Genomic DNA, 23,987 nt, shown 5'->3' with positions numbered 1-23,987 from the left:
GAGCCTGTCAGCACAGATTACTAAAAGGCAGGTTGTTCTTGATTCAGCGAACAGAATTCTTCAGCAGGAATAATAGAGCACTGGTCAAGAAAATGGAGTGGCTATGGCTTAGCGTGGTTTTCACAAAGTACTCATTAATGTGTAATGAAATGATAAAATAAATAGCACATGGAGCTGAAAAGAATGTGACTGCATGTATAAAAATGCTATAGGATCAGAAGTCTTTGGATTTGATTAAGAGTAAGTTCCTTAGAGTAGAAGAATGTGAATGATTTTGTTTTTACCATGGGGGATCTTGTAAGAATTTTTCTGATGTACTTGTATGTGACTTGAAAACTGAGGAAATTGTATAAGCATTTGTAGTGTTGCTTAAGATGTTGCCAGTGATGTGCATTTATTCTGTAACACTAAAGGAGGGTTGTTAAAATTGAATAGGATAAAAACCATCTTAAAATGTGCTTAAAAGGATAAGAAGAGTAATTTGGCCAAAAGGGAAAACTACATTGCTATGGAAATTAAGGACAGAAATATTGTAGGCTGTGGCCACAATATTTCAATCCTTGATAGCAAGGGGAATAGAATCAAAAACACAGAGCATTGTAGGTGTTACCATCCAGTTCAAAAACAGTCTAATATTAAATCCTGTTTTTTAAAAAAAAAGTAGACAATTTAGTTCATGGTGGGGAAACTTTTAGGTGGCCAAACTGGGACCAAATTAAATCAAAGACAAACACAAATCAATAAATGACAGATAGTTGAGATTTTTGGAGTTGATTTGATTGTTATTGTGTGCTAGGAATCTCAAAAGGTGTTTGATAAAGTTCAACAAAATAAACATTAGCAAGGTTTAAGTGTGTAGGATTTAAAGGAGCAATAATAGCTTGGATATGAACTTGGTTAATACAAAAGGCAAAATGCAGTAATGAAAACAAAAAGCAGGCCAGATGATATCTATCGAAGGAGTAATAGTACCAACATTTCAGTTCAATAAACTTTTGAAAGAAGTGACGAACAATTACTTTTCTGAACTGGAGGGAAAATTCAGTACCAGAATGATTGTCATAAATTCTGTGAGTGCATCAACAGAATAATAAATCCATGGCAGTATAAAATGAGGTGAAGAATTAAAGACTGAATGGAATAATTTTAATGAAACAGAAAACAGAAGTACTGAGGCTCCAAATAAACAAATTTGTGAAATGGCAAGCAGAGATGATACCTTTACAAAATCATGTTGAATTTGGACTTTCCATAAAGATGTAGTATAGAAGTTAAGTTAATTTGTTATAAATAACCAATTGGATGTGTCAAAATTGTGAAGGGTTTTGATGGAGTAAATAAGAAAATAAAACTGCTTTTACTCGCAGTAACCAGAGGACATAAATTTAAGATAGTGTCAAGAAAGTGAAGAATTTTTTGCACAATTATTATCCTGAATGCCTGAACCTGTGGTTGAAAATAACTTTCAAAAGGAAGATGCATATATAATTGAAATAAAAATTTGTACAATTGAGAGGAAACATCAAGAGCAAGTAGCAGCTCTTTCTAATTAGAATGGACCAAATTGCCTTTTTTTAATTACTTAATATTTGAGAAGTGATTAGTCTTGTTTTTAATTTTAAAAAAAGACAATTAAAGGAGGGGCCAGTACATCAGACAGGAGTGCTCTGTTAAATTTTGGTCACTACTGAAGAAGAAATGCACTCAACATTTGATTGAGTCAGGAAAAAATTGATTCTAAGGGTAAAGGCATAAATCATGAGAGAAAGAAATCAAAATGCTCAGGCTGCATTGCCTAAAACGGATGTAATTAAATGTGAAGATGGGATGAATCATTCTCTTCAAGGTACAAAAAGGTAGGCTTCCACCCAATGCTTATCCCACTCCTCTCCAGTCACTGCCCCCACCCACCCCACCCACCCCACCCCCCCCCCAACTTCTCACCCCCAAATGTAGCTTAGCTGTGGATGATCCAGAAATTACATGGGGAACCATTTAAACATACCTCTTCTTGAATCATCTAGTTAAAAATGCATTCTGATTTTTCAAGAAGTGAATCTCTCCCATGCAATTTTCTTCATTTTCTATGTACTGTTACTCTAGGCGTTCATCTGTTGCTGAGTTTTGTTTGAGGGGGGAAAAATATAAGGCAAAATTGAACCAGAAGGCAATTATCCCGGCATATCCGTGGACACACATTTTGGTCTCCAGATTCAAGTATGCCTATCTGGTAAAAGTCCTAATTCATCAAAGAATGAATATTATGTTGGAATCAACCTGGAATAACTGTAGTATTGACTGTAGCACTGAAAGTTTATGCTTCCAACTGCTTTTAACTTGCAATCGGGTAGATGTGCAATAAAAAAGACTCTTTGAGATGTATTAATGGTGCATGGTGTTCTTGTATATGAACATTGCAGGATTCTTAGAAATACAATGTGCTAATACTGGCAACTGTAAGCCATACATTTTCTACACACAATTCAGAAGAAATTCTTGATTTTTAATTTATGTCAAGAACCATCCAGAAAATATCTCCAAAGTTAACATCTTGGGCAAAGACGTAATTTCAATGTTATCAAGTGATATATTGGCTATCATATTGTGCTGGAATATATATTTAGCTGAGAAAGTGACTGAGGTGGTTTGGGGGTGAGGGGGGAAGCAGAAAGAATGGTGCCACTGCTGAAGAGTTTGAAAATAATTCCTTGTAAGTGAAGCCCTTTATGAAATCTCACTTGCATGCAAGTGGCGAAAGTCAGTAATAACTTATTCGTATATTGCACTTAAAATATATAGGATGCATTAAAGGGGTGAAATCACAAAAAATGATAACAAACCAAAGGAGAGTCTTGTGTGATGTGATAAAAGCTTGGAGGTGCCTGTTAAGGAGTTACAAAGGAAGATTAAAAAGGTGACATGTTTGGGGAGGATATTCTGGATCTTCATGACTAAATATTTGGTATGACCACCAGTGGTGAGATGAATGAGGTGAGGAATGCACAAAAATAGAGAAATGGAGTAAAACAGAACTCTGAGAATTGGAGGAAGCTGGAGTTAGTCCTATTTTAAAAAAAAATATTTGTTTTAACTCCATCTCTTCATGTTGTCCTTCCTTGATAAAGGGATTTGAACATGAATGTGAGAACTTTGTGGGTATTGGGACATTGAGATCATGGGATAACTAGAATGGTGGGAGTGGAGGGAGAGAGTATGGATGAGGCCTCCAGCACTAGATATCTTCTGTCTATTCATTCTTCACCTCTGCTCCTCAGATCTTTCTATCTAGCAACCAGCTAGTCTTAATTTGAATGGTTGTTGTCTGAGAAACAAAAGAAATTTGCACACCAGAAATATATTGCTGATCCTTCATTGTCTATGGGTCTAGATCATGGAATCCCAACTCAACAGCGCTGGAAGTTTCTTCATCTGATGGACTGCATTGGGTTCAAGGTGATGGGCCAAGGGCAGTTAGGAATGGGCAATAAATATTGGCTATGCCAGCAATGTCCATATCCTGAAAAATTAATGAAAAAAGAATTTGGTCAGTCTCAGAAATGGAAAGAATGTGGTATTGGGAGGTCAACAAGACTGGAAACTGGAAAATAAAAACAGAAAATGCTGGAAGCACTCGAGCAGCATCCATGGAAAGAGAAATGGTTAACAGACCTCCTGAATGTTTTCTGTTTTTTTTTGTACAGTTGTCCAGCCTCTGCTGTTTTTTTTATTTTCACATGACTGGATACTTTTTGGTAATGTCTGAGACTGTAACCAGGTTGGATAGAATCTTGTCTGTGGAAGGACACAAGACAATATGTGTAGTTTTAATCCCCACAACAGGGATAAAACTGTCAGTAGCTAAGCAGATAGTGCTGCTGCCTTATTGCTCCAATGAGTCGGTTCAATCATGACCTCTTGCTATCTGTTTGGAATCTGTCTGATCTCCCTGTGACTGTTAGTGGTTAGAAAAATTAGGCTGAAGTTGATGGGCATATGAAGAGAATAGGTTGCAGGGACATACAGTAAATGGGGTGATGGGATTGATCATAGACCCTGCATAGACTCACTGGGATGCAAGGCGTTTTCATATTTCTAAAGGGAATATCGAAAAAAAATAAAACGGGGAGGCTTTGCTGAAGGATTGGTCAAATCTTTATAGATCTGAAGCACAAACTTTATCTATTTTGATGCATCATCTTCCAGTTATAACAAGGGTGTTGCTTAGCTTTAATCATAATATGTATGTTTAATGGTGTATTTTGTTTTGGGTGCTTTATTTTTCCCAAGGCATGGGGGTAGGTAAAAAGTAAAAAAGGGTTGAAGTTCATGGAGGGCTCTGAAAGAGAATGGAGTGGGAAGAGGAGCTGTTGCAGGAGACTCCCTGGGTGGAGTGTAGTGACTAAGACAACTAAGAGCCACTGGACTAGAATGATTGGATCAACTTTACCAAAGGTTGAAAATGAGTGGGAGGAGGGACAGACATGACACTCATCATAAATAATTAGATCATCTTTGGAAGATCATGTGCTTATTGGCATTTTCTGTTCCAATCAGCATGTCCATAAATAAAGCAGAATTGGAAAATGTATCCTATGATCTCTGAATTCAGTTTGGGGAAAGTAGGACAAAAATATATAAATTTAATTTGAGTTGCACTTTAGATATATTAAGAGGTGCCTTTCAAAAAGGTTGATTACTCCAAACTCTACCAGGCAGGGTAGGAGAGGTGCACATAATTGGTATTGGTTTATTATTGTCACTTGTACCGAGGTACAGTGGAAAAACTTGTCTCGCATGCCGTTTGTACAGATCAATTCATTATACAGTGCACTGAGGTAGTACAGGGTTAAAAGAATAACAGAATACAGACTAAAGTGTCACAGCTACAGGGAATTGTATTGCAGGTAAACAATAAGGTGGAAGGTCAAGGTAGATTGAGGTCAAGAGTCCATCTCATCATATAAGGGAACCGTTTAATTTTTATTTACAGCGTGGTAACAGGCCCTTTCAGCCCAATGAGTCCGCGCCGCCCATTTTAAACCCAAATTAACCTACCCGTACATCTTTGGAATGTGGGAGGAAACCGGAGCACCCAGAGGAAACCCACGCAGACACAGGAGAACGTACAAACTCCTTACAGACAGCGAGAATCGAACACCGATTGCTGGCGCTGTAATAGCGTCATGTGAGATGGAAGCTGTCTTTGAGCCTGGTGGTATGTGCCCTCAGGCTCCCTGTATCTTCTGCCTGATTGGAGAGGAGAAGAGAGAATGACCCGGGTGGGTGGGGTCTTTGATTATGCTGGCTGCTTCACCAAGGCAGCAAGAGGTATAGACAGAGTCTATGGAGGGGAGCCTGGTTTCCTTGATGCGCTTGGCTGTGTCCACAACTCTGCAGTTTCTTGTGGTCCTGGGCAGAGCAGTTGCCATACCAAGCCATGATGTATCCAGATGGGATGCTTTCTATGGTGCATCGATAAAAGTTGGTGAGTGTCAAAGGGGACATGCTAAATTTCTCTAGCCTCCTGAGGAAGTAGAGGTAATGGTGATCTATCTTGGCTGTGGTGTCTACGTGATTGGACCAGGACAGGTTATTGGTGATGTTCACTCCAAGGAAGTTGAAGCTCTCAATTCTCTCAAACTCAACACAATTGACGTAGACAGGTGCATGTACACTGCCCCCTTTCTTGAAGACAATGACCAGCTCTTCCGTTTTGCTAACATTGAGGGAAAGGTTGTTGTCATGACACCATGTTGCTAAGCTCCTTCCTGTACTCTGGCTCATCATTATTTGAGATGCAGCCTACTACGGTTGTATCATCTGCAAACTTGTAGATGGAGTTAGAGCAGAATATGGCCACGCAGTCATGAATAGAGGGAGTAGAGTAGGGGGCTGAGGATGCAGCCTTGCGGGGCACCAGTGTTGACCCTATCCTCACTGATTACAGTGTGTTGATCAGAAAGGCAAGGATCCAGTTGCAGAGGGAGGGGTTGAGTCCCAGGTCTCGGAGTTTGGTGATGAGTTTGCTTGAAATTAATTAAAGATATTCAGAATATAACTGAGTGTTTTAATGCGAGAATTAGAAGGGACACAGTTTGATGTGTCAATGACCTTGCCTGCTGCTTGCCTTCTAAGAGTTTTACTTGAATGTTGCTCAGCTATCAAATAACTTTGTCTAGCATTAAGAGATTTGACAGGCTTGGCTAATTGCTGCATTTCCAGTGACTTACCCATATTTTTATTTTGTTTTGACATTTTTGATCATGTGTTATTTACCTTCCTCCCTCTTGAATGCTACCAGTTGAATCTGCCTCACTGTTAGCCCGAACAGTCTTTCCCAGATCCAAACCACTCATTGTGCCAATAACCCTTCCTGCAAACTGTGTGTATGAATGTTCAGTTGCAGTGATGTTGCTGAAGTTGTCATGTAGGCAGCCAGTACTTGACATGCAAAAATGAAAAGTGACCATTTGACCAAGCCGTTAATTGGACTGCAAGCTAAAAGGAGCTGTCAAGAGAAGAATGCAAAGCATCTATTGAAAACTCATTAAACTACTAAATGGTGTGTAGTAGTTATTGGATAATTCTGGCAGCATATCAACTAAGAAGTGAACTGTTAAGAAAATTTTGTTTTACTGTAAATCAATAATCATGTTGTGAATGATGTATGTCCATGTGTTTAACTTAAAAAAAATTAATACAAGAGAACAAATGTCTTTCAGTCCATTAGTCGCATTAATTTCTCAAAGTACAATTTGCTCGGATATGAATGCTCCACTAATTTTAGTTCTGCTTATACAAAATGTCTTGCTAACTAGCTATTCTTATTGTCTTGCTGTGCTGTATTATCTAACATCACACAGCTCTCATTGTATTCTTCCATTAGGAATGTTATTTCACTGATTTTTATCTTCTTAGTTTGGTGTTTGTTTTTTTTTGTTTTGCATGAAGTTAGGAGAAAATATAGACTGATCTAGCCCTTGGTCTCCTGATCAGCTTGGCACAATTATGCTCAAACAGAAGAATGCCTTGGATTATCTGTGAGGCAGCCATAGTTCTCTCCTCTGCACCGTCCCACAATGTGATAAATTGATTTTGTGATGTCAGTTTTAAATCCTCACCCAACTGAAATAGTAGGTTGCATTAGGATTCCCTAAAATGTGCACTCTCTCCTGTTTTCACAATTCCTTTTCAAAGAGATGTATCCCAGTTGATAAGTGCTGGTTGGTATTGTGGCTGAAGGTTCATTCTGCAGTGATTGGTGCATTAATGTCACAATGCTGAGACATGTCTGCTGTGTGACCATGTAATAGGGTTTTTCTTTTGGGAAAGGTAACAACATAATATACTTCTGGTGCATTATTTATTTTTTCAAAACTTTTAGTTTTCTAAAATAATTGCTCCTTTAAACTGAAAATGTTGATGCATTCTGGAGTGCAGTTCCATGGGCAGCTGCCTCAAGACCATTTTGCAGATGTGAAAATAAATTGACTGATAAATGACTGCAGAAAACATCACAGCTAAGTACTATCTTGAACTCGCCTAATATAACAAGTTCATGTCAATGAATAGCAGTAATGTCAGTAAAAGCAGAAATGGAACAATGGGTGATGTGTACAGAGGAGTTGTTTCCTGTACAGACTAGGCATGTTCCCACAAAAGGGAAAGGGGTTGAAATCAAAACCAGTGCTCCTTAGATAAGAATGGATACTGTGAATATGATGAAACAAGAGGGAGTGCATGGTACAAACCTGGTGAATTCTTCAAGCATCTTCACCCATTGTTCCATTACTGCTTTTACAACCAACCTTTAATTCTATTTTATCTCTGTTAGATCCCCTTTCATCCCACTGGTTAGCCCTCTTACAACTGAGAAATTCTGCTTTAAATTATTCCTTTCCTTCTTCTTTGCTCTGCTGAATACTTTGTATCCTTTCCTTCACATCCTTTATTCTGTCAACTGTGTGGCAACAGACCATGTGCGACTCATAACAACACTCACAAAAATGCCGATCTGTCCCTCCAACTTTAATGACTACGTATCCACACTTTGATTATCTCTGCACAGTCCCTTTTGCCATTGTTTCCAGGCTCTGGGCTGCATTCTTTCAGCATCAACACTGCCAGCAGTCTCCAAAACAAAGTACTAGTTAGAAAGTGTACACACCAGCCCATAGAACATAAAACAGTACAGCACAGGAACAGGCCCTTCAGCCCACAAAGTCTGCACTGATCATGATGTCAATCTAAACTAATCCCATCTGCTTGTACAAGGTCTATATCCCCCTATTCCCTGCCCGTTCACGTGCCTTTCTAAATGTGACTTAAATCTTGCTATTGTATGTTCCCCTGTCAGTTTGTTCCATGCACCTACCATCCCTTTACTTTTTAAAAAAAAAACTTGCTTTGTATATTTCCTTTAAACTTTTCTGCTTTTTAACATAAAGCCATGCCCTCTGGTATTTGACATTTCCATCTTGGGGAAAAGACTTTGACCATCTACCCTATGTACAATGTACCTCTCATGATATTGTATAACTTCTATCAGGTCACCCTCTGCTTTTGACACTGCAGAGAAAACAATCAAAGCAAAGCAACAGTCAAAGCATTCTATAGAAATTGAGACTGGGTAATTAATAATGGAGGGAAAAAGGAAGTGACAGAGGAGATTAACATCAGTGCTGAGAAAGTTACCGGAAGGGATTCTGAGAAACAGGATCTAAGTGGTAGGCTTCTTCAGAAGGTCAGAGGGCATGGGATCCAGGGAAGCTTGGCCATGTGGATTCAGAATTGGCTTGCCTGTAGAAAGCAGAGCGTTGTGGTGGATGGAGTGCATTCAGATTGGAGGGCTGTGACTAGTGGTGTCCCACAAGGATTGGTTCTGGGACCTCTGCTTTTCGTGATTTTTTTTATTAATGACTTGGATGAGGGGGTAGAAGGGTGGGTTGGCAAGTTTGCAGATGACACAAAGGTTAGTGGTGTTGTGGATAGTGTAGAGGATTGTCGAAGATTGCAGAGGGACATTGATAGGATGCAGAGCTGGGCTGAGAAGTGGCAGATGGAGTTCAATCCAGAGAAGTGTGAGGTGGTACACTTTGGAAGGACAAACTCCAAGGCAGAGTACAAAGTTAATGGCAGGATTCTGGGTAATGCGGAGGAGCAGAGGGATCTGGGGGTCCATAGCCACAGATCCACCTGTGAGGCAACTTTCAGGGATAGGGTAGTTAAGAAAGCTTATGGGATGTTAGCTTTCATAAGTCAAGGAATCGCATTTAAGAGCCACGAGGTAATGGTGCAGCTCTATAAAACTCTGGTTAGACCACACTTAGAATACTGTGTCCAGTTCTGGTCACCTCATTATAGGAAGGATGTAGAAACATTGGAAAGAGTGCAGAGGAGATTTACCAGAATGCTGCCTGGTTTAGAGAGTATGCATTATGAGGAGAGACTAAAGGAGCTAGGGCTTTACTCTTTGGAGAGAAGGAGGATGAGAGGAGACATGATAGAGGTGTACAATATATTAAGAGGAATATTTAGAGTGGACAGCCAGCACCTCTTTCCCAGGGCACCAATGCTCAATACAAGAGGCATGGCTTTCAAGTAATGGGTGGGAAGTTCAAGGGAGATATCAGAGGAAGGTTTTTTACCCAGAGAGTGGTTGGGGCATGGAATGCGCTGCCTGGGGTGGTGGTAGAGGCAGGTACATTGGTCAAATTCAAGAGATTACTAGATAAGCATATGGACGAATTTAAAATAGAGGGATATGTGGGAGGAAGGGGTTAGATAGTCTTAGGTGAGGTTTAAAGGTCAGCACAACATTGTGGGCCGAAGGGCCTGTAGTGTGCTGTACTGTTCTATGTTCTATGGAAAAGCAAGGACTGATTAGGGATAGTCAGCATGGCTTTGTGCATGGGGAAATTGAGTCTCACGAAATTGATTGAGTTTTCTGAAGAGGTGACCAAGAGGATCGAGAGGGCAGGATTGTAGATGCCATCTACATGGACTTTAGCAAGGTTTTTGACAAGGTGCCACATGGCAGGCTGATCCAGGAGGTTAAATAACATAGGATCCAGGTGAGCTAGCCAATTGGCTTAGTGGAAGGAGTCAGAGGGTGGTTGTGGAGCCCTATTTTTCAGATTGGATGCCTGTGACCAGTAGTATGCTGCAGGAATGGGCGCTCGGTCAACTGTTATTTGTCATGTATATTAAAAATTTGGATGAAAGTATAGGTAGCATGATTAGTAAGTTTGTAGATGACACCATATTTGGTGGTGTGGTGGACGGTGAAGAAGTTGTCTGAGGCAACAACAGGATCTAGATTAACTGGGAAAGTGGGCCAAGGAATGGCAAAGGGAATTTAACTCAGACAAGTGCAAAATTATGCATTTTGGAAAGTTCAACCAGGGCAGGAAATACACAGGGCCCTGGCAAATCTTGTGGAACAGAGACGTAGGAGTACAAGTAACATAGGTCCCTGAGTGTGCTGAGACAAGTAGACAAGGTGGTGAAGAAGGCGTGTGGCATGCTTGCCTTCATCGGATGGGGCATTGAGTATAAGAGCGAAGGAACCATTTCCAGGGAACGATGTACTTGTACCCCTGCTCTACATCACTCACCATGGCCCTGACATTTACTCTGCAAGTCCTGCCCTAGTTTAACTTCCCAAAAATGCAACACATCGCATTGTCTGAGTTAAATTCTATATGCCATTCCTTTTCCAGTTTATCAAATTGGGGAAACATCTGTGTTGAAGAAAATGCTGGAAACCATTGCTTCGCAAGTGACAGTAGAACATTTAGAAAAGCATACTAGATAGGATAAGAGATCTTTAGTCACGTACATCGAAACGCACAGTGAAATACATTATTTGGGTAGAGTGTTCTGGGGGCAGCCTGCAAGTGTTGCCACGCTCCTGGCACCAACATAGCGTGCCCACAACTTCCTAACCCATATGTCTTTGGAATGTGGGAGGAAACCATAGCACCCAGAGGAAACCCACGCAGACACAGGGACAACGTACAAACTCCTTACAGGCAGCGGCTGAAATTGAACCTGGGTCGCTGGCAGGCAGTGTTGATATGGGTTTAAGAAAGGAGAATTATATTTGATGTACTAATTAGAGTTCTTTGAGAACTTAATTAGCTGGGTAGAGAAGGAAAGACAATAATGTAGTGCATTTGATGAGGTGTCATGTAAAAAGTTTACTGCAAAAGAAAAGGATTCATAGGATTGACAGCTGAATGCCAGCATGGATAGAGGATTGGTTAACAAAGAATAAACAGACTAGGAATAAACAAGTTATTTTTAGGTTTGCAGTTATTTGTGGTGTGCCTCAGGTATTCCTGTTGTGGCCTCAGCTATTTACTTTTTTTTATGAATTGGGTGAAAGAGTAGCAATCAATTGCTGATGATCCAAAGATAAATGGTAAAGTGAATTTTGAGAAGGCCACTAGGATTCTACTTAGGAATGTGGGCAGTTTAAAGGAGTGAGTAAAAAGTGGCAGATGAACAATGTAGGGAAATGTGTGACTATTAAAAGTGTTGGGAGAAATACTCAGGAATATTAAACAAGGAATCGGGGGCTAAAAGGGGCCATGAAATGTCTTTGGCAAGTTGGATTAAAGGGAATCCCAAGGCATTTTATCAATGCACTAAAAACAAGAGTGTAACTGGGGAAAGGATAGGACCACTCAAGGACAAAGGGGGGAAGTTATGCCTGAAGTCAGAGGAATTGAGCAAGGTACTAAACAAGAGTACCTTGTATCAGTATTCACCAAGGAAAAGAACATGTAGGATAGCAAATCAGGGATATTCCAGGACATCTTGTTATCAAGGAGGAGGAGGTGTTGGAGCTTTTGAAGAACATTAAGGTGGATAAGTCCACAGGCCCTGATGGGATCTATCCCAGGTTATCAAGAGACAAGAGGAGGTTGCTGGAACCTTGACAGAGATTCTTTGTATCCTCTTTAGTCACAGATGAGGTCCCACTGGACTGGAGAATAACCAGTATTGTTCCTTTTATTTTAAATTATGGCAATGGAGACAAACCAGGAAACTATAGGTTTCAGGTCCAAGTCCATAGCTCCCTGAAAGTGGCCACGCAAGTAGATAGAGTAGTAAGAAGGTATATGGTATACTTGGCTTTATTGGCTGGGGCACTGAGTATAAGAATCAGCAAGGCATATAGCAGCTGTACAAAAACTTGGTTAGGCTGCACATAGTATTGTATGCGGTTCTGGTCATTCCATTACAGGAAGGAAGTAGAGGCTTTGGAGGGGGTGCAGGAGAGGTTTATCGGAATGTTGCCTGGATTAGAGGGCATTAACTAGAAGGAGATGTTAGACAAACTTGGATTGTTTTCTCTGGAGCATCAGAGGCTGAGGGGAGACCTGATAGAAGTCTATATATATATATTAAAAAAATGAGAGGCATAAATAGGGTATACAGTCAGAATCTTTTTCCCCAGGATAGAAATGTCAAATACTAGAGGGCATAGATTTAAGGTGAGAGGGAGAAAGTTTAAAGATGATGTGTGGGGAAAGTTTTTCCACACAGAGAGTGGTAGGTGGCTGGAATGTGCTGCCAGGGATGGTGGTGGAAGCATATATGATAGTGGCATTTAAGAGGCTTTTAGATATGCACATGAATATGCAGGGAATAGAGGGATATAGATTATGTGCAGACAGGAATGATGAGTTTAATTTGGCATCATGTTCAGCACAGACATCGTGGGCCAATGGGACTGTGATGTACTGTTCTATGTTCAATAGGCTGGTGACCCTTGCATCAGTGGTAGGGAAATTATTTGTGAAGATTCTCAGGGATAGGATCTACTTGCATCTGGAAAAATATTGACTTTTTAGATGGTCAACATGGCTTCAGCAGTTTCCAATTGGACATCGATATATAGTCAGCAAAATTTCTAGTCCTCTGGTCTGCCACTTGCCCTTGACACTATATGTTTGAATCTTCTATTTTCCTTGACCTCCTTTGTTAACCATGGATGGTCGTCTTTCTCTGGAATCCTCTTTCTACATAGAACATTGAACTGTACAGCACAGGAACAGACCCTTCAACCCACCATGTATTCTGTATGTCTGATTCGGATAAATTTCTGCTGAGTATTATGGACTAGCTCTTAAGATATCCGCTACTTCTTATCCACTGGCCTATCCTTTAGCCTATTTACCCAGGCCAGTCCAGACAACTCTTATCTTTGTAATATTGTAATTATCCTTATTTAAGTTGAGCATATCGGTTATGGATCCCTGGTGTTCTACAATGTTGGAATCACTGTTCCATAGGGGATCCTTAGCCACAACATCTTTTATTAATTCTACGTCATAGCACACAACCAAATCTAAATTAGCCTGTCCCGGTTAGGTTCTGTAATATACTACACTAAGGAACAATCCCTGCCACACTCCACAAATTCCTCTTGCACAGTATCCTTAACAATTTGATAAGTTCAATGTATGCAATTTAAAATTACCCATGATAATTACAGTTCCCTTCTTATATGCCTTTGATATTTTTCCATTTATGCTATCCTGACTACTCACTCATGTCTTTTTTTCCTGTTATTCATTATTTCCACCCAAATCAAATCCACTGCATCTACATCACAAAACAACACTGCATTGATTCCTTCTTTAATTAAGCAAGTGGGTTAATTAAGAAGGAAATCATAGAACATAGAACAGTACAGCACAGTCATGACATTGCAGCACTTAATTGTTTTGAGTTGCTGCTTTGCAGGTCACTGATCAATACTTTGTAACCAGGTATATGGCATCTATTGTGATTTTTCACTTAAATGAGTGAGGAACACAAGAGTTGTCATTTCTACTCTGAGTGCTTTAAGTCCACCCTGGACCTAAACACTTGGAATAATTCTCAAAATATAAGCCTAAACTAATCTGTATAAAGCAATTTAATTATAATGGGAAATTTAAATCAAACTTTGAAAAAGTATTCTGCACCAGCACTGACCCTGATCCAACTTATCTTGGTGTAGATCTGGACTGCAAGCTAAGGGTTGTTGTCTGGAGGAAGACACAAATCCACTTTACCCATGTGTGTAGGTACATGTTGAAGAGCATCACTTTTGATGTGAGAGCATAATGATGCCCTGATGGCAATGACAAGCACTATGCAGATATAATAGATGAGAAATAGTCACATTGACTATGTTGATGTCCAATTGAAAACTGTTGTTTGGTGACTTACTGGAACCCTCTTGTTGACTCTGACACTATGGCAACCCATTCAATTACACATTGCTTCCCACTGATTCACTGTGATGCCAGAACTCTGAGACATCCAGCAAGTTGAAGGAAAACAAAAGTTTCCCACCAGCCAGAACTTGAGTGCATCCTTGAATCTTTTAAAGTGATTAAAATAAGACATTCAAATAAAAACAACAGCTTGTGTTTGCATACCACCTTTACTTGGTAAAATCTTCAAGGCACCATAGGAAATAAATTCCAGATAAATAAAAATCTGAGCTTCATAAGGAGTTATGATAAAAAGCATGTGATAGATAGATCTTTAAGATTATCTTAAAGGAAGAAAAAAGAGAGAGGGATTTAGAGCAAATATGACAGCTTCAGGGTCTTGGCAGCTGAAGACAGTGGCTGAGGTGGAACAATTATTATCAATTAATTACCATAATGCTGATGATGACTGGAAGTGGAGATAATGTAAACATTTGATTAATCTCTATTTGTATTGCAGTGAGTCTGTTAGTGTTCCTATGATTCCTCTTGGCCTGAAGGAGACAAAAGAAGTTGAACTGACAATGCCTCTGAAGGTTAGTAATCACCTATGATGACGTAATTGAGGATGTTCAAAAGAAATGTACCTGTACAATTGTATATCTTACTTCCGTGATAAAGCTTGCATTAATGGACAATGGATTTCCTTCCAATTACATTCTGCTGTGCTTGGGTAGTACAAAGTTCCTGGCTATATTTGCCTCCCAAGTGAATATTCAGTGAAATTCTTCATCTAACTTGCAAATGACCTTGGAAGATTAATTGAAGGGAGTGAAATCAGTAAGCATTGTGATATAAAATGGGCACCTTAATGAGTATGCTACTACATTAGGCAATTCTTAAAAGTGGTTTGTCCCACAAGTGAATGGGAATAACTCTGTTATGTAAGAAAGGGCATGTGTTATTTAATAGTCTATTTTCCATTTGTTTATTCCTTGCATCCATTTTGATCCAACTTAAATTGGGTTCAAAATACATTTTTATTTATAATTCTATTCATTGGAAAAAGAGAGAAATAATCTGAATGTCAACTCTGGTCCTGTAGTTAAAAGAACCGGTTATAATTCCATTGGACCTAGTCAAATGAGTTCAGTTCACACTCGTCAACTGCAACCAAACTCTTTTTAATTGGCACCCTTGCTCCTCAGGCACTGTAACACCACTGCTGTTGACGTGAGTACATGGCACTCCATTCATTGGCACCAAATTGTTTATTTGTGCATGTCTCACTTTAAAGTCCGAGTAAAGGAGGTATAAACTGTTTGAATTTTGCATTGCTGCTGTGGAGCTTAAAACATTGTTTTCATTCAGACAAGAATTATTTTAATTTTTATTAATGGAGGTTAAGTATTTAATGCAAAATGGGAAAATATTTAACCTGTCTGAAGTGCCTTTCCTCATCTCTGACTATAATAGCCATCCATAAAGAATGTAGAAAAGCTGCTTTTTTTTTATTCTGCCTTCCAAGCTTAAACATTTCAAAAATGGATTTAGGTGGCTGAGATAAATAACTAATTTTTTTAAAAAATTGTCAAAGTTATAATTGATCATATCGTATCTGCACTCCTATACAGGTGTCAAATGAACCAAGATAGCTTTGTAATGTTTTATCTTCCACTTTGGCATTAGAAAAAAAAGAAATCCCAACATTTTTGTCCTGCTGTCATGCAAGTTCTGCTCAGCTCAGCTCCACAACTCTCATGACCTAGATCGTAATGGAATGGGCAGCCAGGTCTGAGTCTTGCATCTTGTCCTGAAATTTTTTGTGCTCTAGGAATACATCAGAGTAACTACTTGGTAATTCCTCAAGATCTTAAATATAATTTACAGTATAGAGCAATGCCATTTGGCCCAAGGAGCCCAAGTGGAACACAAGTCCATGAGCATCAAAGGGAAAATATTGTAATGGTTGGTTATGCTTTGCACAATGGAAAATGGTTGTAGTGGCTGAAGCTCAATCACATTCTTGTTCCATCCTTTTTGCTGGGTTTAAATCTTGCCACATGGCGGCTTTATGGGAATTAAAGATGGGCAATAAATGTTTGCCTTGCCAATGACATCTACATCTCTGAGAACCAAATTTGAGAAGAATCTCTATGTAGGGTATAAGCTCCATGCATTTTATTTTTCAATTACTTCATCTCCATCTGTCCCAATATCATTATATTCCTTTCTCCCTTGTGTATTAACTATGTTTCCCCTTAGTTGTTCCTAAACTCAGAAATCCAGCAGAGTGAAAACTAAATCTGTGAAATTCCACTTTTCAAAATCAACATTATGATTATCTTTCTTTATTTTAGGCCATTCATCAAGTTCCAGTTAAATTTCATACAACTCTGCTGAGTGCTCTGATTTCTTTTCTGTTTTGATAGGATCTTATTGAAGAACACTACAGTGAACCAGGATGCAGATATGAAAAGGAACTAAAAGAACTTGCAGACCTCCGGCAGGTTAGTTACATTGTTCTTGGTGGGGTGGGGGGGGGGGGGGGGGGGGCGGGGGGGTTGAGTGATAGGTAATATGTTCCATTAAATATAAATCATTCAACTGTTGTAAAAATAAGCAATATACTGATGTGTTATGACCAAAGCCATTACTTCATTCAGAGTAAGAATATAATTGATTCTGTTCTGAAGTTAATTTTAGCATTGTAATAAAGCAGTTCTCAGTTTGCAACAGAGAAATGATTTTAATCAAGACAGAAGTTCACCTCAACCTCCCAAAGCAGCAAGGGAGAAAGAAATATACCCGAGATCCCTGGTCTCTGTTGATCAAATTCTGCTGGAGGTATATACGTGGATGTCTGACTTTCATTGGTGATCTGATCTGCATGTCTTATATAGCCCAAACTTTAGATTCTAAGCCACTCTAGCTCTGAAAGTAACTCCTGTGTGATGTTCTCAGTTCTGTCCTGCAGTTATGAGAGTTTTTAATTGCCATTGAGTTTTGTTTTTTGGAATTCCTCTATCGTAGATGGTTGGGTTTATTTCTCTATTGTCAAGGTGGTTTTGGAATTCTTTCAGTATTACAAGTGATACATATTGCTATTAGCACTGGATTGAGCTTGACTGCCATGAACTTGGTCAGATAGGCTGCAAATACTCATTGCTTATATCATTTGATTTTTCACTTGAACAATGCAATTGAGGGCAACCCACATCTGCATCATATTCTATCACTGAGAAGATTGGTGTTGTTGGGGAGGGGGGAGAAGGGAAAAACAGATCCTTGGGGCATTTGGGAATTTTTAATTGTTTAGCTCTGGAATACCACTGCAGTTGCTTTCGCATTATTTATTTGTGGCAATATTAATGATTAAATAAGTGGGTAGTTATTTATACAAGTATTGAAAATTATTTATCAAGTGGTTGACATCATAAATACCAACATACAATAGTTTTTTTTAACCTCTTTGTTCTGAATGGCTTTGGAAAACCTGGGAATATTTTCCTTGAGGAAAAGGTATAGCTTACATGTGAAATAAAATGAAATTTAAGAATCCATGAGGCATTGCGAAGAAGCCTATGCTTTTGCCTTTTTCGCTTTGACCGTGGATGTAGCTGGGAAAGGTTTGCATGTGTCTTTGTAATAAACATTGTAGGATTGTTGCATCTGGAGAGATTGGATCTGAAGGTGCATAACTCTTTAAGTGAAAATTTGACTAAAGGCATAGAAAAATTTAGACTGATAACAAGGCATAATTGGGTATTCTTTCCCTCTTAACGTCCATATATTTTAAAGATCTAACATGTTTTGTACCAAAATTAAAAATCTGTCTAATTTTAGTTTATGAATGGTTAATTATGATATACAACTTAGTTGGTAAAGTGTTAAAAGGAGTGGGAAATTCTGTGGGGCTGAGATCAAGGGGTATTGTGTTTTGTTTTGAGGAAAGGGAAAGAGATATGATCAATGTCAGTTCAGATGTCATTTTACCTTTCCAGGAAATAATGCTGTCTATCAGGTTCTTATCTTTCGAGATAGTCACATTAAATAAAGGCCTCTGTTGCAAACTGAGAACTGCTTTATTACAATGGTAAAATTAACACATGTAACATCACAAAGGGTGTGAATGTTTTAGAATTCAAAAACAGAGGACCTGGTCATGCTTTTCTTCTTTTTACTCCCTTGTGATAATTGCAATTCAAAGGTTAGATTGATGCCATGTTTCTGGTTCTCTGCCAATGTTTTTCAATAATAGCTGTCAGGGAGTGTGTGAAAGAGTTCTGAGTTAACTGTCCTGTGAAATTTCTCTTCCTCTGAGACTCCACTGTTTGTTCAGTAATAGTCAATTATAGGTATGAATCTAAGGTACACCCTCCATGCTTCAGTATGCTAGAACTTCAGTGCAAAGTAGTCCAGTAATGCTGAGAAATGTTAAATTTAATCACTTGACTTAGGATTTGTACCAATAATTTTATTTCAGGCAATGCGAACTCCAACCAGAAATGATGCTGGAATTGAGCTTCTGATGGAATACTACAACCAACTTTACTTCATTGATAACCGATTTTTTCCACCCAATAAAAATATGGGTATTTTTTTTCATTGGTAAGTTTTCTATTCTTTGCCTTTGGCTTGTAGCAATGTGTGTGGACTGTTAATAAATGAAAAAACTGAAATACTGAATATTCTCATGACAGATTTCTTTCTTTGAAATTCTAAAGTATGCATGTCCTCAAATTGGGGAAAATAAAGAACATTTATTGTCATTACTGACTGAACTAACAAATAAGTTTTCCACCCAAGAACATTAATGTGTGTGCAAGAGCTGGATGAACTGTAGTTTAATTGGCTAGAAGGATTCAACAACAAATAAATTTTGTGAATGCCTGCCTTCACATCAAAGAAAGATCCCACAACATAACGTAGAATCTGATTGCGAGTATTTCAAATGCTAGACCGGGCTTTGAAAGTCATGTCACTTATAACAGTCTTCAAAGTCTGTTGAAAGCTATTGAAAAGAATTTTGATATATTAAGCAATCTTTTTATTTTGGAAGTTTACACCTTATAAAACATTGTTTTTGTGTATTTAAAAAAAAATGCATTTACATTGTGCCTTTTTATTCTTCCTTCAAGATGATCCAAAGTAGTTAGAATTATTGATATTTCTAAGTGTGATTTCTATTGTAATGTAATTATCTCAATTGATCAGTATATTTCTGACTTAATCAGCAAAGGAGCATTGCTGTACTTGGTTTGGAAAAGGAGCCAGACTAAGTGGACCAAGAAATAGTGATTATATCATAAGGTTTAGAACACCATAGAGTGGGCTGTGGACTACTTCAAGGCAAAAAATAGTCAATGGAAGAAGGGCCAATTTCAATAGGGTTAGAACAAATCAGACTCGGGTAAATTGGAACCAAAACTTGACAGACAAACTGCATTTGAACAGTGGGAGGCCTTTAAGGTGGAAATGTTTCAGCTACACCCCAGGTACAGTCCCATGAGGGTGAACAATAGGGAAATTAAAGCCAGAGGTCCCTGGATGATTTATTAGTGAATTACTATGGCATGTGGTGACATGTTGATCAGTTTTACACAAACAAGATCTTACAAGCAGCTTTAAAATTGATGAAAAATTAATCTGTTTTTCAGAGTGATATTGAAAAGCGAACAAGAAACTCCCCACCCTTCAACTTGTTGATTGGTATCTTTGATACCTACCTTTAAGTTCAGATAGGTTGATCAATAGCGCAGAGCTTTGCAATGTTTCTGACAGATGTGATAAAGCACCACATTAGTTCCAGTCTTTTACTTCAAGCCCAGGGTATGAACAGCTACAGAATAAAACAATAAGTTCATCAGGAATGAGGATTTGGAAATTATTACAGCTGAATAAATGGGCTCATGATTATAATTTTGATTTTTTTCCCGCAAATATTGATGGTTAAATATTGAAATTAATGAAGATGCTCGCAGGGGGATCTTTGAACAATAAAGGTACAGCCATGTCTTTCAAAGTCAACTTGGAGGGGTTCTAGCAGTTGGTGGCATTCCTAAGCACATGTTGTCCTTGTCCAACTAGTTAGTAGATCCTGATGAAGAAATTGTTGGTAAACTGCTGCAATGTACTTTCAAGATGATGCACTGTGAAGCCATGTTGCTCCAACGACAGAGGGAGTAAGTCTTTCAGGTGGCAGGTGGGGCAGGCACCAATCAGGCAGACTGCCTTGTTCTGGATGGTGAACAGATTCTTGCATCACTGAAACTGGATTCATTAATTTGAGCTGAGAATATTCCATTCCACCATCCACACAACATGCAAAAGATTTTGGGGAGCCAGTAGGTGAGTTGCTCACTGCAAGAAATCCATCCTATGACCCTCCTTTGTAAACAGTCTTTATATGGCTGGTCCAGTTAAGTTTCTGATCAAAGTGACATGACAGGTGATCGCAGTTGGGCTCTTGGCAATGTTAATTCTGTTAAATGTGAAGGATAGATAGTTTCAGGGGCTTATGAGGTAGTGAATTTCAAGTAACACTTAACCCTGAATGTTGTCCAGATCTTGCTGCATCCAAGACTGGTATACTTGAATTATCTTGGATGTGCAAGTGGAATTAAAGTCCGTGTCTGTGAAAGTTTCTTCTTCCAATCTTGTAATGGAGGGAAGGTTATTTATGAAACAACTGAAATTGGTTATTCCTTTGATGTAGTAATGACCTTGGGTTTAAATTACACTAATCACAACTATCTTCCTTAGCATGATGTGAGATTCCAGCCAGTGAATAGCTTTCCTCTTGATTCCCATTGATGGAGCCCTCATTTATTCACCCCATCAAATGTTATCTTGATAAAAAGCAGCCACTCACTTCTGGAATTCAGCTGCTTGATCCGTGCTTGGCCCAAGGCTGTAATTAACCAGCGGCACTGTGGCACAGCCAGTAGAGCCACTGCCTCACTTCATCAGAGATTTGGGTTTAATCCTGACCTCTGGTGCTCTCCATATGGAGTTTGCATGTTCTCCCTGTGACCACATGGTTCTCTCCAGAATCTCTGGTTACCCCACACATCTTAAAGACATGCAGATTGGTAGGCTAATTGGCCACTGTAAATTGCCCCTAGGTTGTGTAAGTGAATGCTAGAATCTGAGAGTGACATATAACATAAAACAGTACATCACAGGAATAGGCCCTTCAGTCCACAACTCCAGCCTCCCAGACAACCTCGACCCACTGCAATTCGCCTACCACTGAAACAGGTCCATGGTGGATGCCATCTCCCTGGCCCTACACTCATCACTGGAGCATCTGGACAGTTAACCACCTACGTTAAACTATTGTTTACTGACTACAGCTCTGCCTTCAATACTATAATTCCAAGTAAACTCATCACTAAACTCCGAGACCTGGGACTCAACACCTCTCTCTGCAACTGGATCCTTGACTTTCTGACCACCAGACCACAATCAGTGAGGATAGACAGCAACACCTCCAGCATGATTATTCTCAACACTGGTGTCCCACAGGCTGCATCCTCAGCCCCCTACTCTACTTCCTATATACTCTTGACTGCATGGGCACATGCTGCTCTAACTCCATCTACAAGTTTGCAGATGATACCACCGTAGTAAGGTGTATCTCAAATAGTGATAAGTCGGAGTATAGGAAGAAGATGGAGAGCTTAGTGATATGGTCTCATGACAACAACCTTTCCCTCAATGTCAGCAAAACAAAAGATTTGGTCATTGACTTCAGGAAAGAGGGTGGTGTACATGCACCTGTCTACGTCAATGGTGCTAGGGTTGAGAGGGTTGAGAACTTCAAGTTCTTGGGAGTGAACGTCACCAATAGCCTGTCCTGGTCCAACCATGTATATGCCACGGCCAAGAAAGCTCACCAGCACCTCTACTTCCTCAGGAGGCTAAAGAAACTTGGCATGTCCCCTCTGACACTCACCAACCTTTACCAATGCACAATAGAAAGCATCCTATCTGGATACAACACAGCTTGGTATGGCAACTGCTCTGCCTGGGACCGCAAGAAAGTGCAGAGAGTTGTGGACACAGCCCAGCACATCATGGAAACCGGCCTCCCCTCCATGGACTCTGTCTATACCTCTCGCTGCCTTGGTGAAGCAGCCAGCATAATCAAAACCTCACCCACCTGGGACATTCTCTTTTCTCCCCTCTCCCATCAGGCAGAAGATACAGGAAGCCTGAGGGCACATACCACCAAGCTCAAGGACAGCTTCTATCCCTCTGTTATAAGACTATTAAATGGGTCTGTTATGTGATGAGATGGACTCTTGGCCTCACAATCTACCTTATGACCTTGCACCTTATTGTCTGCCTGCACTGCACTTCGTCTGTAGCTGTGACACTTTACTCTGTATTCTGTTATTATTTTTATCCTATACTACCTCAATGCACTGTACAATGAATTGATCTGTACGAACGGTATGCAAGACAAGTTTTTCGCTGTACCTTGGTACAAGTGACAATAATATACCAATACCTTCCATCACTTTGCTTGGATAATATATTGAAGTAGGATTGGACATAACTTGACATTTTTATGCTATTTGAGACACTGCATTAGAATATTGACCAGAATCAGTCTGAAGAAAAGAAAGTCTGAGCATATTTAGAAGGAACAGTATTAATTTTAGATCACAAGTGGTTTATGCTGTCCGTCTTCAGGTTTCACCATTGGACAGTACAAGCACACTCCTGCATATAAGATGTTCTTGAGAGAATATCTAAGATCCAGACAGATGAGATAACTAGCATCTTGAATGGCTTTGCAGTTTAATGGTTTGTGCATGTCAAGTGATCTGTTAACCAAGTTTTTTTTTCTCTCTCCATTTACCTATCAATATTTTGATAGGTATGACTCTTTGACTGGTGTTCCTTCCTATCAACGGGCTCTGGCTTTTGAAAAGGGAAGTGTACTGTTCAATATTGGCGCACTATATACACAGATTGGTGCACGGCAGGACCGAACCACCAAGGAAGGCATTGATCAAGCTATTGATGCTTTTCAGAAGGCTGCAGGTAGGTTTGAATTGAATAGATGGAACTGCTGAGGAGAACATTTGTTTGAATTACTGTTTAAGCAGTTGAATTGAGGATTGAATGGTATAACCAATAGTATGTCATGTTGGCAACCACTTAATGAGCCACAGAATTTGCTAAGATAATTTTTGTTTTTAAAGAAAGTAATATCTTCCAATTCTATTATTTTACTTCCAGAATCAATCTTATTTCAGTGTTCTTGTCCCAAATCTCAGGCTTTATTTTATTTTATGTTGACACCTAATAACTAAAAGTAAATTTAGGAGTAAAATAGAAGTTTTGAGATTCATGTGAATATATACTACATCTTGCAGCTATTATATTAGGATTTTGTATAGTGATATTGATTTCATTTTGTTGATTACGAGTTAAATTTTCGGTAAACTGCTGTGGGACAGTACAGATGAGAAAATCAATGTTAGGTAGAGAAGCTGAGAAGCAAAAGCTCTAGGCCTGGAAACTAACCACTTACTAATGACAGAAGAAAAGATTCAAGAATGTGATAAAGCCTCCTTGAAGAAATGCAGCATCCCCACCTACTCAGGGAATCTCTGACCTATGACTACTGAAAGTGGAAAAGGGACATTTAACATGTCATCGAGAACCTTCATCCATACATGAGAAGCACACAGAAGTTCTACGTAAACAACATGGAGAGCACATCACTTCACAACTACCTACCCCATCTGGCAC

At 39.3% G+C, this 23,987-nt stretch overlaps 1 protein-coding gene across 1 annotated transcript in view; it reads left to right on the top strand.

Moving 5' to 3' along the window:
* rhpn1 (rhophilin, Rho GTPase binding protein 1) overlaps positions 1-23,987 on the top strand; it is an 81,605-nt gene that overhangs the window by 23,879 nt on the left and 33,739 nt on the right. Inside the window, exons 4-7 of the mRNA XM_052023700.1 lie at positions 14,737-14,812; positions 16,649-16,726; positions 18,703-18,827; positions 23,107-23,273. Coding sequence (XP_051879660.1) covers positions 14,737-14,812; positions 16,649-16,726; positions 18,703-18,827; positions 23,107-23,273 — 446 coding nt within the window. The remainder of the gene's footprint in view (positions 1-14,736; positions 14,813-16,648; positions 16,727-18,702; positions 18,828-23,106; positions 23,274-23,987) is intronic.

The sequence above is a fragment of the Pristis pectinata genome, chromosome 9 (genome assembly GCF_009764475.1).
Source record: "Pristis pectinata isolate sPriPec2 chromosome 9, sPriPec2.1.pri, whole genome shotgun sequence".
Taxonomy (NCBI): domain Eukaryota; kingdom Metazoa; phylum Chordata; class Chondrichthyes; order Rhinopristiformes; family Pristidae; genus Pristis; species Pristis pectinata.
The sequence above is the reverse complement of the archived record's forward strand: the minus strand, read 5'-3'. Positions and strand labels throughout refer to the sequence as shown.